The sequence below is a fragment of the Leptonychotes weddellii genome, chromosome 7 (assembly GCF_054177405.1).
Source record: "Leptonychotes weddellii isolate Sample4059 chromosome 7, ASM5417740v2, whole genome shotgun sequence".
Taxonomy (NCBI): Eukaryota; Metazoa; Chordata; class Mammalia; order Carnivora; family Phocidae; genus Leptonychotes; species Leptonychotes weddellii.
The window spans coordinates 23,521,306-23,542,572 of record NC_138375.1 but is presented as its reverse complement, the minus strand read 5'-3'; the positions used below and the strand labels follow the sequence as shown (position 1 = coordinate 23,542,572).

At 45.6% G+C, this 21,267-nt stretch overlaps 1 protein-coding gene across 3 annotated transcripts in view; it reads right to left on the bottom strand.

Moving 5' to 3' along the window:
• Positions 1-12,835, bottom strand: part of NPR3 (natriuretic peptide receptor 3) — a 119,933-nt gene extending 107,098 nt beyond the window's left edge. Inside the window, exons 1-2 of one of the 3 annotated variants that reach the window (XM_081825964.1) lie at positions 12,734-12,835; positions 12,465-12,606 (exon numbers count right to left, since the gene is read on the bottom strand). In XM_081825964.1, coding sequence (XP_081682090.1) covers positions 12,465-12,477 — 13 coding nt within the window. In that variant the 5' untranslated portion in view covers positions 12,478-12,606; positions 12,734-12,835. Of the gene's footprint in view, positions 1-12,464 lie in introns of all 3 variants that reach the window. The other 2 variants (XM_081825965.1, XM_081825963.1) reach the window with 2 other exon arrangements.
• Positions 12,836-21,267: the final 8,432 nt, after the last annotated feature.

The window sequence follows — 21,267 nt, the reverse complement described above, 5'->3', positions numbered from 1 at the left end:
AGTAATACATTAATAGTAACATATTTTGTGGACATTTTAGATCTCTGTATGAAAACTCCCATGATGAAATTGGTCATACTGAAAGAATGCAGGGTTGGGCAAGTTTAATTATTTGCACAATTCCAAATGAGTTAATAGTTGAGTAATAACCAAAAAAAATTAGAGATTTCTGCATCATCTGTCACTTTAAAATGTCAACTTTTACATTACCTTATATGAGAAAAATTAGAACATTTTAGAAATATCAGAAAAATCTATGGGGGTTCTTGGGTGGCTCAGTCAGTTGAGCATCTAACTCTCAATTTCGGCTCAGGTCATGATCTCGGGGTCTTGGGATGGAGCCCTGTGTTGGGCTCTCAGCTCAGCGCGGAGTCTGCTTGGGATTCTCTCCCTCTGCCTCTGTCCCTCCCCCTGCTTGCGCATGCTCGTGCTCTCTCTCTCTCTCTCTCAAATAAATAAAAATCTTTAAAAAAATAAGAAAAGAAAAATCTATGGATTATCACTTTGTTAGTTGTAAGTTGCGGAAGGAGGAGACACCCTGCAGAAAGTGTCAGGCACGTCAGGGTCTTCATTTTCTAACTGGATACGAGCTAGCTTATGAGCATCACGTGATGAAGTGCAATGGGTGGGCTTTGAAACCAGCCAGGTCTGGGGCTGACTACAGGCTGTGCCTTTTATGAATTGTGTGATCCAAGACATGTCCTTAACCACTCTGAACTTTAGTTTCTTAATTTCAGGTGAAGAGGATAATAAGAATGACCTGTAGGAGTGAGAGGACTTGGTTTCTTTTCAGGCTCTCTAATTCACTCTGTAATTTTGGCAGTCACATGACTACTTCAGGCCTCCTATCCTCTAGTTAATGGAGGTTTTAGTGGTTCTCAACAGGAATGTTACTTTCCTCCACCCCGGGGACATTTGGATATGTGTGGGGTGGGTTTGGGTTGTTACAAAAATTAAGGGAATCAAGAACGCTAAATGCCCTGTAATGAGGAGGCCAGTCCCATACAACAAAGAATTGTTCCAACAGAAAATCAACACAACCCTATTGTGAAACTAACCTAGATCATCTCTGACGTTTTCACTTTGACATTTCAACATTTTATTTTATGTCATTGTTTCTTTACAATCATCTTGGGTAAACCAGATAATTAAATGCTGTGAGCCACCATGACACACATGAGCATGTTTACCAAAATAAAGAATTGTGGGGAAAGAATTGGCTTTTTTTTTTTTTTCCTTTGGTTGGAATGGAGTACTCAAAGTAAGTCTAAGAGCAAGTGAAATAGAAGCTTTCCTGGAAATAGTTCCTAAGTGCTCCAGGCTAACTGACCTGAGACCTTAGAGAGAAGACATTCTTCCTCTGCCTCTGCTAAGACCCACCCTTTATGCTCCCACCTCCTTCCCCAGGACTGACATTTCCAGAATGACAGACTGGTGGTCAGACTGTCCGTTCCTTTCACGGGAAACTCCAGCCTCCACTCCCAGGACTACAGTATTGTTCTTTAGCCCCAAAAGACATCAGAACACATTTCTGTATCAGTACATTCACCAAATGGGGGATTCAGTCTTTAATAACACCATTTGGAGTCAGCCAAATCCCACCCAGGTCGCTTTGCTCCAAGCAAAGTTCCTTGGCACAGTCTTTCCTCCAGCATAAGGAAAGAGGAGACTGGAGCTGCGTGTGCTCCCAGACTCTTCAGGGTCTCTGCTCCTGATACGGGAGCAAGAATACGTACACTGTGCTCCAATATTTGGAGCACTGACATACAAAGCATCATGTCCTGGATCTGTACTTAGAGAAGCCCCATTAATGCAAAAACAATGGGCAGCGAGGCAGCTGTGCCCACAGTAGCGACCCCGTGTACAGAGACAAGTCACTTAGTGAACCCCCGTCAGGTCCAAAGGAAGGCCTTTGCTTCACCTTTCATTACAAAAGGCCTGTCTTGACTCCAGAACAAAGGGACAGCTGACCAAATAAATTAAAAGTCAGGAGTTTTCCCAGTTTCAGCTCATCAAGTGTTCAAACACTATGGAGTACAACATCAGTCAAAATCACTAGAATCCAACAAACATATAATGATCACTCTTACATGTCAGGTATGATGCTGTCTTAAAAAAAAAAAGAAGAAAGAAAAGAAAGAAAGAAGAAAGAAAGAGAGAGAGAAAAAGAAAGAAAGAAAGAAAAAGAGAGAGAGAAAGAAAAAAAGAAGGAAGGAAGAAAAACAGCTCTAGACTCAGGAATAAACATGTAAAGAAATTCAGTCACGGGCGCCTGGGTGGCTCAGTTGGTTAAGCGACTGCCTTCGGCTCAGGTCATGATCCTGGAGTCCGGGGATCGAGTCCCGCATCGGGCTCCCTGCTCGGCAGGGAGTCTGCTTCTCCCTCTGACTCTCCTCGCTCTCATGCTCTCTGTCTCTCATTCTCTCTCTCTCAGATAAATAAATAAATAAATAAATAAATAAATAAATAAATAAATAAAAAAGAAATTCAGTCACAAGTTCCTGATAAATTCTAGCAACAAACCTATCCATCTCTGTGGCAAGCTTGAGAATTCTGATGCCAGTAAACCCAAGTCACTCCCGACAGGCATATTTAGAAAAGGAAGAATGCAGGCGGGAGCCAGACTGCTGAAAACAGAAAATGAGGGTAGACCACAGAGCATGCCTTCAGTGAAAACTCAGGAAGGTAAAGGAAGTGGAGAGAAGCCTACTTCCTCAGGATTGGGCTCTGGGATTGTATAGAAGGAAGGAACTAAGACATCTATGAGAGGGCTTGACAGCCAGGGCTGAGCAGAGACACAAGGCGCCCCAGGAAGGCCAATAATTTGGCGTGTCACCAAATCAACGCTATTTTTTAAAATGGTTCAACATTTATTTAGTGAGGTTAAGGTTAGGGTCCTTTTATTCTTTCTTTTTTTTTTAAGATTTTATTTATTTATTTGAGAGAGTGGGAGCACGCATGGAGGGGGAGGGCAGAGGGAGAGGGAGAAGCAGGCTCCCCGCTGAGCAGAGAGCCCTACACGGGGCTCAATCCCAGGACCCCGGGATCACGACCTGAGCCAAAGGCAGACGCTTAACTGACTGAGCCACCCAGGCGCCCCTAGGGTCCCTTCATTCTTAAAAAGTACATATAACCCCTCCTCCTCCTTCTGCTTCTCTTCTCTTTCCTTCTCAAACCATTCAGTCCGAAAGCTACCAGATGAGGCAGGAAAAGGAGAGAAGAGAGAAGAAGCCATGGTGGCCCAGAACGGAATGTCAGCTCAGCCAGGGCAATGCAGTATCTAATGCACTGGGGCAGGGGGTGCATTAGAACTCTGTATGAGGAGTAGGCATCCTTCGGAGGTGGGGGGCCGCCAGGCCAGGGTGCTGGGGCAAGGGGGAGAAGGGTATCTTTGTGGAGGGGCAGCCAGGCAAGGGGTACCCACACTCTGGAGTGAAGAGGGCATCTGGGCAGGACAAGGAGTGGCAGATTGGTTGATCGAAGGAGTACAGTACAGTTGTCCCACTTTATCCGTGGGGGATATGTTCCAAGACCCTCCCAATGGATGCCTGAAACCACAGAGAGTACCAATCCTAGATATACTATATTTTCTCCTGGCCACACATACCTGTGAAAAAGTTTAATTTATAAATTAGGCACAGTAAGAAATTAGCAACAATAATAGTAAGACAGGACAACTATAACTATAACAACTATAACAATACACTGTGTAAGAGTTACATGAATGTGGTCTCTCTCTCCAAATATCTTACTGTGGCGGAGGCATGGTGCCAGACCATTAGGCAATTAGTGACCTTCTGACAATAGTTTGGAAGGAGGATCGTCTACTTCTGGACCAAAGCTGACCATGGCCAACCGAAGCCCAAGAAAGGGAAACCTCCGATAAGGGGGGACAACTGTAAAGGTAATGGAGCCAGGCTTGTCATGCAGAAGAGAGGTACAAATATGGGAAGGAAGGAACTAAAAGAAAGCCGTCCTCCATCATTTATTCCATCCACACGAAGCTCCCTATGCCATGCTTTCCTTGGTTTGCGGATCCCAGTTGCTGGGACGGCTCACTGTTAACTGGCTGGACGGACTGTGTGTGGGCATCGCAAGAACAGTCCGGAGACACAGCTTGGCGCGCCAGTTATTTTATTTCTTCTCATAGGTGCCATCTGTCTGAACCAATTTCCCACTGCACTACTGCCTTCCCCTGCTGCATCGGCCCTGCTCCCACCACCCTCCAGGCTCTGTGGGGGGCATCACCCTTGGAGCCACAGTGAGTGTGGGAAATGACTCAACAGTCCCCACTCGCTGACTATTTGGATGGACACAGATGCAGAGGAAGAAACATGTCTCTTACTATACAAGCTATCTCAGCAAAGATATTTGCATGCATATTGTTTCAAGTGCAGAAGAAAGACCCTAAAAAGTTTCTGTCAAGCACATTTAAATTATCTGTAGCATATCCATATTAGTATTTTAGGATGTATGAAGTGCTATGGATAATCCCTCTCAGAGCAGCCATGTATGGTTGGGCAGGTTGTGCCCTGCACAAGGGCACCTGGCCAACTGAGGCTGTGTCCACCCAGAGAAAGGGGTGCATTTTAAATTTTGCACAGAGCTTCTGTATGGCCTAGCAGCAGCCATGAATGTATTACCTATACTGCTCTAAACTTAGTGAACAACAATAAGAAATTGTATAAAAACCTTTATATGTTCACTTCTGACTCCACTACCTCAACTCCTTAAAATCTTGTTTTTCAACTATAAATTCTCCTTCCGTGCAGAGTGTCAGGAACCTCTCCTTGCAATTTGGGAAGACTGGAGAAATAGTACAACATGGGACGTGCAGAGAGAAGAAAAGTACAAAGTGCTAGGTGACTGGAAAAGAAAAGACACAGGAAGATTGTATCAAATTTCTAAACAGCAGTTGCTTTTAAACTTGCCTGTAACATTGGGGATAAGGCAGAAATGTAGCCCTGGGGAAGCTGCATTCTTACATCGTTATTTGGATGATGTCCTATCAAAATTCAAAATGATTGTAGTGAAAAGATAATTCCATATTCATTATAAAAATTTTACCTAGCATATGTTTCCATCTAGTTCCAGAGAGAAAATTCATGTCTATTGCATAAGTCCCTGGGGGAAAAAAAATCTGGAACATTGACTTTACCCTGCTAAAAAGCAAGTTCATGCCGGAACTCTACTAGAGAGGTTCTTAGTAAGAATTAGTGTTGGTAAGGGGCACCTGGGTGGCTCAGTCTGCCTTCGGCTCAGGTCATGATCCCAGGGTCCTGGGATCGAGCCCTGCATCAGGCTCCCTGCTCAAGGGGCGGAGCGGGGGGCAGCCTGCTTGACCCTCTCCCTCTGCCTGCCCCTCCCCCCCACTTGTACACTCTCCCTCCCTTTCTCTCTCTCTGCCAAATCAATAAATAAAATCTTTTTTAAAAAAGCATTGAAAAGAAAATTAGTGTTGGTAGACAAACAAAAACCTTATCCCCTTTTCAAGTGGGATCTTGTATAAGAGGAAAACAAGAGAATACATTCTCACTGGCCGTGCTAAGTAGACAGACAAGCAGGCAGAGGACTAGCTGCAGCATTGGAATTAAAGACCCGAGGTTCCAGCAGTAACTCGGGGCACAGCACTGAAAATCTACAGATCATTCACTGGCTCAGTATGGAGTTTGACTGCATAACGGGACTAATTCAAATCTCTTTTTAACATTATATTATAGATAAAAAATGTTGCTTCAAAAAAAACTAACCATTATGTCTTATGCTTAGATTTTTTCATTATTACTTTATTATCAAATATTTCAACATACACTAAAATACTGTAGTATATTATACCACTTAGCTATAATAAATATTTTCACTTTGCCATATTCACTTCAGCTTTTTGCTGTTCAAGAAATGAAACTTAGCAATGCGACTACTGTCTCCTCCGTGGCCTTAGCCAACGTCATCTCCTCCCTCCAGTCCAGAGTAGCCCACTATCCTGAAGCTGAAGTGTTTCCATCCCGAGCATATTTTTAAACTTTTACCTCCTAAGTACATGAACAATATTATTCTATAACTTGGGGTTTTTTTTCACTTAATATTATATTTTTAATATTTTTTCCATATTCATATACAGACTTCTAAGTCACTTGTGCTGATTACCATAGGGTGTAGTAATAGTTTAAGTATTCTGCTACTGAAGGAAATTTTAGTTGTTTGCAGTTTTTCACCATTCCAACCAAACAGTGATGAATAGTCTCATGCATTTTTCCTGGAGAACAGGCATGAGAATTTTTCCAGAGACCTATCCATCCCATTTGCTTTTCCATAAAGCTTGCTTAAATATAGCAGATTTATATGGCTGCAGCTAGCGACAGGTTGCCAAGAAATTCTCCCCTTCGTGGAGGAAAACATAATGGTCGGCGAGAGCTCTCTGGGTGACCTGGGCCTCTACCATAGACAATGACTCCCACATCCCACGTTGGGGAACAGCGGGGACCCTCCAGCCCCATCGTCCTCCACAGGGAGAGCTAAAACATGCAGGGCATGCAGCTTTCATCCTGCAGGTACCCAGGCTGGTGCTTAGGAAACCCGGAACCGGAGAAGCCCTGTGGAAATGATGTATGCATGTGACAAACAGCCAAAGCTGTTGGAGGTTTAAAAGTGAACACGACACTGTGGTGGGCAGGTTAATGGCTCCCCAAAGATTTCCACATCTAATGCTTGAAACCTGTGAATGTGTTTCCTCGCATGACAGAAGGGACCATGAAAGTATGATTTAAGTTAAGGTCCCTTGAGAAGAGGCGATTATCCTGGATTATCTGGAAGGGGCCGGGGTCCCATGTAATCACAAGGGTCCTTAACGAGGAACACAGGAGGGTCAGAGTTAGACGCTGGAACATGCTAGGCTGCTGGCTTTGAAGGTGGGGGAGGGGCCACCAACCAAGGAACGTGGCAGCCTCTAGAAGCTGGAAAGGGATCCTCCCCCAGAGCCTCCAGGAGGAACAAGCCTTCCCAACACCTTGATGTTAGCCCAGTGATCTTGGCCCAGTGTCTCCTTCGGGGCTCCAGAACTGAGAGGTAATAAATTTGTGTTGTTTTAAGTCGCTGAGTTCGTGGTAATTTATGACAGTGGCGGCTTGAAATGAACAACAGCAAAGGTGGAGGGGGACCCACCTTGTCGAAACTCACAAAAAAGGAGGCGCACCACACCCTCCTGGTCCGAGAACCGGAGCGGCCAATACCACGACTAACCTGCGGAAGAGTGTCCCTCAGAACCCCAGCCGCGAGTGCTCCCCGCAGAGCCCCACGGGGGATTTGGCAGCCCATTCCTGCAAGGAGTCAATGGCCTTTAGAATTTGTGGGTGTGGTGGGCTGCAGTAAATCGGTGTGTTGTTTGTGTGATCTTTCCCATCCAGGAATTGGAGGAAACACTCTGGTATCGCTTGCTCCCTAGTCAACCCCTGATGTTGGAATCTGAGGTCTTGTCTCCCTGTTCTATGTCTGAGGGAGGCTCCCTGGGATCCACCCGCCCGGGATCCTGCTCTCTGATCCCAGTGGGCACATCCAGACCTTGCTCTGAGCTGGACCGCGTCCTGCATGCTTGGACTCCTGGCTGTGCCCTCTGCTTAGATTGGAAACCTCTGGACACAGACTCCTGATGGGTCCCATCTGAGCATGTCTATCTATGCTCTATGACAGATTTGGATCTCACTGTCCCATTCCCTGGACTTGTGACTTGGTTTTGTTTGTCCTCCAGGTTGGTCTGATCTCTGAGACGCAGACCTTGACATGACTAACTCTTGTGACTTTTTTACAAAGCACACTTCCTGGCCAGCCATGCCACTAGTTAGATTAGTGCCCCCATTAAATGGAGGGGCTTTCTCTTCTGCAAGGAGCCAGCAATAAATTGACAACCTATTTCAGAGCCAGGGACGGTGTTGGCAGCTCTAGATACATAGTCCATTCGATCCTAAAAGATCCCAGGGTGAGTCAGAATTCAGAATACCAATGCCCCAGGCTGCTGCTTCTGGAAAACACACCTTCCTTCTTTCAGAGACCTGCTCCCCTCCTCCCCCACCATGAAGACCATGTTGATAGAGTGGATGTGGCCAATCACGTCCTCCACTCCTCCAGCCACAGTAGCAGTATGTGAGCTGAGCTCATGAGAACACCTCCCCCTCCTGCCCACCAAGACGGGGTGTGTGACCTCAAGTCGGCTAATCGTAGCCCTTCTCCAGAAGGTTTTCAATAGAGCATTATAGGGGAGGATCCCTTTCCTGGTAAAGAGGTGAGGAGCAGGCTAAAAGGTGAGACGCTGGTCTCTAATCTCACTGGGAAAGCTGGCTGAAGAGAACGAAACAGACACAAGAGTCACACTAAGAAAATAAACTTTCACAGCACTGAAGTCCCTGGAGACACACAACGCACGGTGCTTCCAGGTGTGGGCTCGGAGTCAGACTACCTGGGTAACCTTGGGCAAGAACGCCTCGCAACCTGAGTTCCACATCTGTAAAAAGATAATAAAAGTACGTAACTCATGGGGTTGTTGTGAGGATTGAACGAATTAACACATGTGAAGCATGGTGAACAGTGCTTGGCACGTGGTCATCTCACAACAAATAGTAACTGTTATAAGGTGCCGCACCCGTGTCCTGCCTTCCGTTTGGTTACCCGAGCAAATGTCTAAGCTAGCGTTGGGTCTCTGTTATTTACAACTGAAGAGTCCTGAGGGGTGTAGTCATGATTTTTCTAAATTCCTGGATCCCATGAGATGCTTAGGAGAAAGAGTTTCCATAGATAAGTTTGAGCAACTCTTGGAGATTCCTTGTGTTTTCATTTATACAGCTCCCCTCTTTGATAATCTCATTATATGTAAATATAGTAAAGGCTCTGAGTGACCCTACGACTAAAAAGCCAGTAGAACTTTATTCAACCTGGCCCTTCCCAAACTTAATTTTTAACTCTGTTTCTTTTCTTCTTTCCCGGGATCCTTGTTTTTTATTCTACAAAATTAGCATTCCACAAAATACACTTTGGTGTGATGAGCAGAACATAAAGATGAGAAAGCCGAAGGATATGCTGTGGGACAAGGTGAACCCACATCTGTTTGAGTCTGGAATATATACCCTTGGGACACCTGGGTGGCTCAGTCAGTTAAGCTTCTGCCTTTGGCTCAGGTCATGATCCCAGGGTCCTGGGATCGAGCCCCACGTCAGGCTCCCTGCTCCACTCATGCTCTCTGTTGTTATCTCTGTCTCTCTCTGTCTCTCAAATAAATAAATAAAATCTTTAAAAAAATAGAATATACACCCTTTCCACGGTTTTGAACACATACACACAGAAACACAACGTAAGTATCACTCACCATTTGGAAGGTAAGTGTTCGACATACTGGTTTTGAGTTTGCTTTTCTCTTTTACGTGTTACTTGGCCAGAGAACAAAGTTTTGAGCGCTTGCTCTTACAGATTCATATATACCATGCAAAATGAAGTGGAATTAAATCTTTCTAAGACAATCTTGAATAAAAATGACCTGGGACATGCGATAGCCTCTTCTCTGAAAAATTATAAGAAAGATGGCTTTTCTTTTTGGGTCGCCAGAGCCCATTACAGAAGAAACACTAGCTTGGATGATGTTTTCATTCTAATCCACACCATTGGATACCTTTGTCTTCATTTGCAGGAGGGCCAAATTATTGCACAAGTTCTCACATGTCCCTCTGGACCAAACTCTAGCTTCTGATTATGCAAAGCTATGTTATCGAATCTGGGCAATGGATATTATTCCTGTTATCATTATTACTGTTGTGGGTTGGTATTGATTGTTGGGCCCTAAGAATTGTCAGAGGGGACTTTTGGGCCAAATGAGAGACCCAGTTCCCTCTGGCAGCCATACAATCTAAATTAGACTGAGTTGTATAACAGTTTTAGGCATCTGATATGGGACTTGCCAAATTTCATGGCTTCAGGCACACGGAATGCACATCCCTGTTCCAGGGAGGCTAAATATTTTTCCAAATCAGTAGATAAAACAAACTCCCTGACCTCAACTTACTTCCTGGCGCCTGGAGTCCTGAGTAGCTGATGAAGAGTGTCTGTCTGCTATCAAGTGACAGGACACATTCAGACTGACTCCTGCCCTCAAGACCATGTGGGACCTGATCCTGTCTCCATCTTCGGAGCTGAGATTTTGGCCACAACTTAAAGACCTAAGTCCAGAGGGCAATGGGCCAGGGTTAGATACCATTAAATGCCATTGAATCAGCCTTGAAGGGCAACTGTGGCTTCTTAGGGCATGAGGCAATGCACTACAGCTGGATGCTGATGAGAGCCTGCGATCACAGACCCCAGGGAAACCAAGCCTCCCACGTCAGATCTGAACTGGAGAGGTGGCCACACCGCTGTCTTAAGTAAATACACGCACAGATTTTAGACCTCCCAGTGCCAACCAAGGAGGGAGTAAATCCACTGAAGGGAACCTGAAGCTTCTGACCCCAGGGCTTGGTTGGGTAGACACCTGCACTATTTGACAGTGACATCTACTGACTGTATCAGACACCACCACCTTACGTGTCAAACGAGAATTAGCGAAGCTTTGAAGACTCAAAGGAAGGCCAAAGGGGGCAGGGGGGAATTCCCATGGGTGGTCCAGAGAGAGATCAGTAGAGAAGGGGCAGCACAGATATTAAAAAGCATTGTCGAGTGTTCCAGACAATAAAAAGGAATTTCCTACCACCACTAAGTCCTTGGAGCCTTCTCAGGAGAGCTACTATAAATGGGCCAGGCACTGTTTTGGAGCCTTTCTGGGTCCATCCGCTCATCTCCGTGGCACTTCCCTGGAGGTCTTCCCTGCAGTCAATTGCATTTGCCTGGTAGGCTCTTGGGCATCTGCACTGCTGTACCTAGGTATGCTTTTCTCCCCACTTTCTCCTCTCCCTGCCCCAGCCTCCTGCGAATAAGCTATATTTGGTCAAAAGCCTGGATTCCTCTCTCTTCTTTTTACTGAGTCATCGAAATAACTTTTTTTCTGACATCTGCTGAACCCAGCGAGCCCTGCAGCCAGAGTGCCCCCTCACGTCCTACTTTATATATGGAAAGACACAGGGCCCCACTTCATTCCAAACTGCCCCAAACCTCCCAGCCACCCCTTTTCCCCCAAAGGCCACCAAGCTGCCAGTGCCAATGAGTGGGCTGCTTGAGGGGGCTGCTCGCCCCACCGTAGGTCCCGACTGTGCACCCTGGAGAGCAGGGAGAGTGTCCCTTCCCACTTCTGCATCCCTCAGTCCTACCTGGCGGCCTTTAATAAATGCTTACTGTATGAAGGAATGATTGAGAGGCCTGTTTTAATTCATGGACACCAGTGGATTGAAAAGGTTCTGCTCAGAGCTACCCTCATGCCCAAATACTCAAAATTGGAAACACGGAAATTAAACATTTTCAAAGAAAAATTGAGTCTGGCTTCCTGGTCTTTTCTATCATTGTCTATTTTTTTTTAATTAAAATAAATTTTTAAAAAAGGAACTCCTTGGGGCACCTGGGTGGCTCAGTCGGTCAAGCCTTTGGCTCAGGTCAGGATCCCAGTGCCCTGGGATCAAGTCCCACATCCGACTCCCTGCTCGGCGGGGAGCCTGCTTCTCCCTCTCCCTCTGCCGTTCCCCCTCCCGACACTTACACCCTCTCTCTCTCTCTCTCAAATAAATAAACTCTTTAAAAAATAAAATAAAATAAAAAAGGAACTCCTTTTGAACATTTTTCTCAACTAAGATCACAACACAGTGTCCTAAGTTCTGTAATTTTCTCTTTAGGGAAGTGGGTTTCAGTTCTTCAAGGGAGTGCTCAAAGAGGAATCCTGCGCACTGAGAGTCAGGAGCTGAATCAGGAATTGGCATCGCCTCCCAGATCTTAGACTGGGGGCCTGCTTTGAAGAGTGACAGCAGAAGGCTGAGAATTATAGTTGCGATTGAGTTAGGAAAATAACCTTGGCTTTTACTGCTAAAAAAAAAATTCTCCTTTCCTACATGAAAGCATTTTCCATCAATTTTTATTTGGTAGATAAAATGCATGTATGGGAAACAGTACTTTTTAAATGTTGTAACCAAGATTAGCTGCTCAGAACGTCTACATGTAAATATGCTGTTTTAGTCCTTTTGTTATTGCTGTGCAACTACTGGGGGGCCTATCAGGATTTTAGGGTGGGTTTTCATGCTGTCGGAGGTTGTTCAGTAATTATGAAAATTAAACTCTGCAAGCAAGATGTGGTAGAATTATTTGATCTCATCCCTTCTGACTTCTTTTTGGGGGGCACTGGACGTCTGTCACTTGGAAGGAAGAAAGATACAAGAGTGAAGAGATGGAATGAAGCAGAGATCATCTAGCACCCCGACAAAAAGATGGCATGTGAACCATTTATTCCACCAAGGGTGTCTGGCACACCTCGGTGCTTAATCTGGAGCGCTAGGAAGATAAAGATGACTCACCATTTAGCCACATCCATGGAGACAAAGGGGTGATAATTGCCAGCCAAGGGCTGACCTGTTAGAAAATGCCGAGAGGCACATTGGTACGTCGTCGTGCTGGGGTTCTGCCTCCACGGCTTCTCCTGCAGAGGGGCGGTCACTGCTGGTGTGACCAGCAAGGGGGGCAATGGGAAAGAGAAGAAAAGTTGCTTAGGCATTCTCTCTTGGGATAGCATTTGGAAGGTTAGGTATCTTTAATACCCCAGAAACTAGGAAGCAAGGCGGCTCACTCTAGTGGACCCCAAACAGAGAAGACTTGGCCCAAGGATTATCGTGCTTCCTATAGCGGTCAGTAATTCTCTGCCTTTTGTCACTTCCTGGCTCTCAGGAAAGTCTCTCTTAAGTGACATAACCTTGGCTCAGCTGTGCTGTAGGCATGCGTGGAAAGGTCATGCCGCCCTGTTTAGGCCGGTTTTGTTAAAGGGGAAATGATACTCGCCGCTCTCACCGCTCCCCCCAGGCAGCATGGAGTTGGCGGCAGGAATGCATATAAGAGGACCCCCCCACACACAGCGCAGTGGAACGTGGGCGACAAACAAGAGGCCATAGGATCCAGCGATGCCTCCTCTCCAGGAGATTCTCTTTCCAGGGTTAACCTAGAAGGACCTGGTTTGTTTGTTGGTTTGTTTTTATTAAATTAGGGGAGGGGGACAATTACTTTCAGGCACTACTGTTTCCTAGATGAAATGATCTGATATCTAAAATGAAAGAAGTTGTTATAGACTGAATTTTGTCCCCCCCCCAAATTCATATGTTAAAACCCTAACCCCCATTTCAACTGTATTTGGAGAAAGCCCTTTAAAAAGGTAATTATAGTCAACTGAGGTCATAAGGGTGGGGCCCTAATCCTACAGGACTGGTGTCCTTATACGAAGAGAAAGAGGGGCACCTGGGTGGCTCAGTCAGTTAAGTGTCTGACTCTTGATTTGAGCTCAGGTCATGATCTCAGGGTCATGAGATCGAGCCCCATGTCGGGCTCCGCACTCAGCAGGGAGTCTGCTCCTCTCCTTCTCTCTCGCCCGCTGCCCCTCCCCCCATGCTCTCTCTCTCTAAAATAAATGAATAAATAAAATCTTAAAAAAAAAGGAAGAAGAGGAAGAAACACCAGAGAGCTCTCTCTGGTGAGCCACAGAGGTGGTGGTCTACAAGCCAGGGAGAGAGGACTCACCAGAAACCCACCCTGACAGCACCTTGACCTTGGACTTCTGGCCTCCAAAACTGTGAAAAAAATAAATTTCTGTTGCTTAAGCCACTCGGGCTGTGGTATTTTGTCCTGGCAGCCCAAGTGGACTAACATAGGAGGCAAGGCCCCTGGCTCCCAGAATAGCCTTGCGCTTTGCTGAGGTGACTGTTAAAACACTGTATTCACAGATGTGAGTTCTCTGAGGACTTTTCCTCTGGGGAAAGAGGCATCTCAACAAACCTCCAAGGGGAAAGGGACTCCGGGTTCCAAAGGCAATAACCTCTTTTCGCTTAGCAGCATTTTCTTTTCCAGAAAACATCCACATTCTGAGAGAGGATTAATTCTTGTATCTGCCAACCCCTTGTCGGTATTTTATATTATTACTCAGCAAGTTCTGTATTCCTGTTTGTCTCCTGCAGTAACTTCCAAATGCTTAGCATGTTGCCTGGAACACCCCAGGCCCTCGGTCATTATTTGTCAACTGCCATTGAACTTCAGAAGGAAATATCAAAGACTGCATTTCTGAGTTTCAAACTTGCTGAGGGCAAGAATGAAAGTGTTGAATTTATCCTTATATCCCAACCCCAGGGCACGTAAGAGAGCGTATACAATAGTCACTCCATAAATGTTGCCTCCAGTGAAATTTGACACTTACAAAAACTCAGCCATTGTAAATATCTGGCTGAAAACTGCCAATTCTACTTTCATTTGGATGAAGTTTGCTCACGTTTGCCTCAGTTTGACTCAGGTTTCTCAATCTGCCTTATGCAATACTCCTGGCATCATGGGGGAAAGCATCGTAAAGCGTCAGTGTTAATATAATCAGCAGAACGTCTGAGTCATAGCTAAGACATAACCCAGGAATTTGAAACGCAAATAAATCATTTTTCTTGAAGTATCTGAACCAAAACACGTAGTAAATACGATCCAGTAATACATGTGGTTAAAGAGACTGGAACTTTAATATATAGCAATTGGGGGGCACCTGGGGGGCCCAGTCCATGAAGAGTCCGACTCTTGATCTTGGCTCAGGTCATGATCTCAGGGTCGTGAGATAGAGCCCCACATCAGGCTCCGCGCTCAGGGTGGAGTCTGCTTCAGATTCTCTCCCTCTGCTCATCCCTCCCACTCGTGCATGTGCAGTCACTCGCACGCTCTCTCTCTCTCTGAAATAAATAAATAAATCTTAAAAAAAAAAAATCTAGCAGGTTTTTTTGCAGTGTTGAATTTATAAAACAGATCCCTTCTTTGTGATGCACTTTACTTTTAATAATTTGAAAGCTGTCTCTAACCCTTATATGGTCAGAACTGGTTGAATTGAATACAGATAACGTTCATCATAGAAGAGCAGGACAATTATTCATTGAGATTATTGACATCTCTATAACTAAACTAAATCTCTCCCTCGCCCCACCCCACCCCGCCATCTATTCCTTCCCCTGAAATGTTAGTATGGTTATTTCAAGATGCTTTCCTGTGCCAGGGCTTTGGGGCTGTACAATGAAGATTTGGGGACAACTAGACAGCTGTGCGCACTGGGGCAAGGAAACCCTTCTGTTCCCCCCCCCCCCCCCACTGCCTGTGGATGAGCCACAGCACACTTACAAAATGCTGACATGGGGAAAACTGGGTTCCAGGGGCAAATCACGGCCTCTGATTAGAGATTCTTCCTCGAGGGATGCCAATCCCTGGCCACCTTCTCCATCAGCCTGTGTTCATATTGGAAGCTTCTCTGACTTTTGACCTTTAAAAGAAAAAAAACAGACAAATGTGTTTTGTTTTTTGGTTCCTTCTTACTCCTACCACCATCTTCTTCATTCAGTCTGCCTGTTTCTAGAAGTTCACCCCCAAGTTCTGGCCTCCTGCAGCCAACATTCCCACAGCCCCCTCTCCACATGAGGCTGATCCCACAGAAGCTGTTTCGGGTACAGTGGTTTGGTCCAACTGCAGAATTTGAAATTGGTGGCTCATGGACTATGTCAAGGCTCCCACGTGGTGAGGTTTTTGGCTTTTCAGTTTTTGCTGTTTTTAACCTATACAATGTTGACTTTTTAGAAATTCATTTATCAATGTCAAAACAGAAAAAAAGAAAGATCTGCCCTCCCTCCCCCCCCCCACCCCCACCGGGACCTACATTTCCAAATGGCAAGCATTAGCTAAAGCCAAGTAACGGCTGGTCTTGGGACGAGGCACAGACTCCTGAGTTGGCCCAGTGCCCACCCTTCCTCAGCTCACCCACCAGCGCACTCACTCTCTTTACCCGCCTGGCCCCTGAGGGCCGGTCAGTCCACGATCTCTCGTCTGTATCAGGACACCGACGAGCAGATCCTGGGAGCCCAGTAATGGCCATCCCACACCCCCAGGGCGGCTAGTCTGAACCTATGTTTCCAAAAGAGCTGCCACTAACTGCACGTGACTACCGAGCACCTGATATGTGGTTAACGTGACCACAGCAGACTTTACAATGTTTTTATTTAATTTTTCATAATTGTTTAATAGCATAAAGTTCTACTGGACAGTGCTGGTCTAGACCAAGAGAGATCCTAAGACTGAAAGATTCTGTCCGCCATGGGCACATGTCAGTCTGTGACTTTCCGTGGGGTCAGAGCAGGCATCTTCATTCTGGGGGCTCCTGCCTTAGCGCCTCTCTCAAAGGGCTCCCCTCCTCTGAACAGAGAAGCCAAGCAGGCCCAAGGACTGAGTCGCAGGCTCTCGTCCTGTCTCTCCCGCTCCCATGGAGCAGCGTGCAGAAAGTCACTAGCATGCCCTTTACGTGCTGAATAGAATAGATCTAAGACGGAAATCCAACTCTCCTGACTCCAAATGCTGTGTTTATGTATGCAGAAGACAACACTATCCAACAAACCAGCTATCCTCTTGTAAACCACGGGGCCGTTTCTGAAAGCAAACACCACGGAAGCTAAAGGGATGGATTCTAAGGTGCTCTCCAGCATGCTAGTGTTTTGAAAGGCAGGTTTGGTCCATGTGACTTGAGTTTCGGTTTCAGAGGTATTCTTCCCGTCCCTTAAAACATTCCAACTTCCAGGCTGAAAATTCACATGTAAGAAGCTCATCGATGCAGAGAAGCGTCCTTTAATTCCTGGTTCTTGTCACAGCCCACATCCCCATATGCTAAGGACCCCTTGCCATATGTGTGGCAAGTGTGCCATGGATTATAACTTCTTTTCTGAGGATTTCCATGCAATTTCCTGACTCTAAGACTTGTGAGACATTGGAAATTGCCAGACGAATCTGTGGAATTTTGTTCAGTGGAAATAGAATTACAGAATCTTAAGGCTAAAAGAAAGCTTCCAAGTCCATACCTGCCAGAGGCTGGGCCAAAGCTAAGCCTCCTCTAATAGATACGCACCTGCGAACGTGCTATCCCTTCCCGTCCTGGGTCTTTCATGTCCCAAGCGTTTTTTCTTTACTCAATTCACTTCTTCGTCTTTTCGTTGTACTATTTATTTTCCTTTCAGAAACAGTAACTATGCCGTAACAGGTTTCCTAAGTAGATTTCACCTTGTCCTTGCCAAATCAAGAAAAGAAGTCACTATGATGTGACTGAGAATGTGGGTGTGGGGGAAGGTGGCGAGGACTCAGCCCAGCTGCCTTGCTGCCTCCCACACCTCTGCCTCCCATCTCCCCAGAACCCAGAGAACACAGCACCTCCAAGCCTGAGGAGGAAACCACGCTCTGGGGCAGCAACAGCAACTCCCATTGCCTTTGAATCGATTGCTCACACTGCAGGGGGCCTTGGCCAGAAGTGGCAAGGACCATGGGAGCAAGACAGAATTTGAAAGAGAACGGGTTTGGATAAAATCTTTGTGCATGCCCTCTTTCCTTGCCCTCCCCGGAGGATCAGATGGGCAGGTGGCTTCCAGAGAGCAAACAAAAGACATTGTTGCAAATCATTGTGTGTGTCAAAAAAGGTGGGAGCCATGGGAAGTAACTACTCTTGGTCTTGGCTGTCTATGGGCAATTAAGGATCGACGGTAGGAGCATGAAGTGTTGGTATGGATGTGGCCCCCCATAGGTTGGGGGACAAGGCCCCCATAAGGCCAACAAGGTGGTGATGGCTACAATTAGCAAGGGGGTCTCGGGGAGAAATGCACCAGCAATGGAATCAGCATCCAGTGCAGGGAGACTCCAGAGCCCTGGGAGAACGTCGAGTGGATTTCACTGGCCGTGTCCCCGGGTTTCCCAACATGTGAATTTCCTCATGTGAAAAGAAAAGTAGATCTTTCCCTTTTAGCTCTCAAAGTATCAAGTGAGGGTGACCTTATGGAGCAACAAACTACAGCTCAATGTATGGAGAGTCACTTGAAAACCTCCTGACTTCTAAAAATGGGATTGTTGGTCTCAGGAAATCACAGTGATCTCCCCTGGCTTCCACGTTCAAACACAAAGCAGATCCCACAGGCAGGTGAGAGAAGGGACTCTTGGATCCAGTGTTGCTTTCACAGGTCAGCCCACAGGGTTCTTACGAAAGAGAAACAGAGCAGGAAAAGTGCATTTTAGGAAGTCATCCTTTGAGACAGGCTGTTCTAAAACTTTGGTGCACTTTTTCTTAACAACTCCACTTCTGTGTTTCTCTTTACCTAGCTCAAAGGCCTTTCTCATCCCTACCCTGCTCACCAAACCCCATGCCGAATCGGCCAGCCTTGAAGAAAAACCTTAACAAGTAAAAGCAAAGACAGACGCCGTGGGGAGCTGGTTCTTGCATTCATGTCTAGAAGCCAATCGTATCTTCAATAGGAACTTGCTTGTTGATTGACAGCAAAAAGAGACGAGGCTTCATAAAATTTTTTCAAAGTTCATGTCATATAAGGTTTTAGGTGACAGGCTTAGCCTCTGGAAATCTTAAAGACAAAATTTTCTGTTTTAGTCTGTTGAAAACTAGTAATACACTAGCATGACTATAACCAAAGCAGAGTCCTTATTTGCCTTGGTCACTGTGATTTCCGTAGCATCTAGAACAGTGCCTGGCATATATTAGACTCAATGAAGGATAAGGAATGAACGAATGAATGGATGAACTGGGGGGTTCATTAGGTAGGCAAGAGTGGGAAAGGAAATGAAGGAAGGTTGAAAAAATCCTGAACAGGAGGGCAAGAAAGGAGCAAGAAAAGTATCTATTTCAGTTCTCCTCATCTCATTTCTCTATTTTAATTTTCATAAATTAATCATGATCATCTCAATAGGAAACATTTTAGTTATTAGATCTTAGTTTCTTTCCGCACCTTTTCCTGTTGGAGAACGTGTTGAATAATGTAACTTGATACCAAATGGGATACCACTGTGAAAATTTATAGCATGTTGTGAACTTTATTACTTTACCGTTTTCATTTCCAATCTCTTAATTCAGTAGCAAATGAGAGGGTAGAAATTTAGTTTGATAAAGACTTTGGACTCTTCAATAATTTTTTTAGAATCATTTATTTCATCAAACTTATGAGGTAACAATTGTCTTTATTTTGTACATTTATTTCTTCTAATAATACTGAGTTCCAATAATAGGATTATAACGTAAAAATTACATATTCAATAAGCAGGTGCCATTTTATCATTTTCCTAGTTTGTTTCCATTTTTTGTTTTTATTTGGCTTGGTTGGCTTTTCATTGAGCGTTGAAATGTTTTACCCAACATCTGATTGTAACTTTGCTACCACCTTCTGGCAAAATAATGAACATCTTACGATCTTTGACTAGAATGAGTGTCCACAATTTTGTTTAATCCATGTTGTCTACATATTTACTTCCCCTGCATCTCTTGAGGTTAAAAACCAAAGCAGGAAGTGTTGCCATGGCTCATCCAGAGCAATAAGTTGAGTCAGGGGACTGAGCTTATGCCCACTGGGGTGGGACACACCAACAGCTGTGTGAAATGCACCCCAGACAGAACATTTTAATGGCTCAGAAGAGAATGAAAGACCAGGATCCCCACCAATGGCTGCACTGGGTGCCAAAAGACCTGACCTTGTCCTGCACAAGGAAAACACACTGCTGGTATACAGAAAAAGGGAAAGAATACCCAGCCATTCAACTGTCATTCAAAGGAAGCAAGATAAATAGATCCTAAACAAGATGGGCAAACGTCAAGGAAGATTTACCCACACTGTACATATAAGAGGAAATAGGTTTAGACAGAACTGCCCACGTTAAATATCAACAGTATGCAGAGATGGCACGCAGAATACCAACACAATGAAAGTGAGCCATCTAGAACCATACATCACAGCATGGACGGATCTCACAGGCCAACTGCTGAGGGAGAGACGTCTGATGCAAAAGGATGCATCCTGTGTAATGCTATTCACAGGTCATTAAAGCCACACGGGCAAATCCAGACTCTGCTGTGAGAAGTCAGAGACTACCCTGTAGGGAGCAGGCGTGTCTGTCTCTGGTGAACAGCTCGTCCCACCCCCCAACTCCTGACAGTTTCACCCAAGGTTTTGTACCCTTCTTATTGACATTAAAATAAATATATACATAAATTATATTTACATACACCATATTATATATACATATATTTTATGTTTATATTATATATGATATATATACATATAAAATCCTGGTGTATATGTGTATCAATTCTGTAACAAAATCTTTACCTACTGAAAATACAATATGGAATCATATTATTCATTACTCACTATAACAAAGACTTCATTGTGCAGCATAAACAGTGTTGATTCTGCAGAAAGTCATGTGCGGGGACAGCTAGAGTAATTGTACTGGTCAGCTTGGGTTGCTATAACAAAATCCCATAGACTGGGGGGACTTAAAGCACAGACATTTCTTTCTCACAGTTCTGGAGGCTGGAAAGTCCAAGATCAAGGTGTTAGGAAGGCAGGTTTCATTCCTAGACCTGTCCTTCTAGCTTCTATCTCTCTCTGCGCTCACATGACCTCTTCTCCGTGAAAGTAAGAGAGAGAGAGAGAGCACTCAAGCTCGAGGGTGCTCTGGTGCCTCTTCTTATAAGGACACCAATCCTATTGGATCAAAGGCCCACCCTGATGACCTCATTTAACCTGACATACTTCCTTAGAAGTTCCATCTTCATATACAGCCACCCTGGGGGTTAGGGCTTGGACATCTGAATACTGGGGGGACACATCCCGCTCATAACAGTAGTGAGGTCAGCTAGCTCCTGGGCGGAGTCTCCTGGTCTCCAGTCTGTGAATTTGCTAGATTCCACCTCTCAGTTCCCTCTGGCTGTGGTCCCGCGAGGAGAACATCCGTGAAGCCGGACCCACGCGCAGGTGTCTGCCTCCTGCACCTCCCGTGGAGCACTGTCCCGACCTACCCACTTGCAGGGGACACGTGTGCTGCGCAAGCTTCGTAGTGCCGGCCCGCAGAATCGGGCCCACTCGGTTTAGGTAGAAAGCGATTTGTTTGTGGGCCTGTATCTCAGAATCACTGAGGGGGCTAAAGAAACAGCTTCTTCTAGGCTGAGCTGCCGTGAACGAGTGCCAAGCCACACGGCAGGGCTGACGCACCGCGCGAGCTCCTTCGCTCAGCATCCGGAGGCGGCGTAGAGCGCTCGCCGCCGCGAGGCTGGACCGGGCTGGCGGCGGT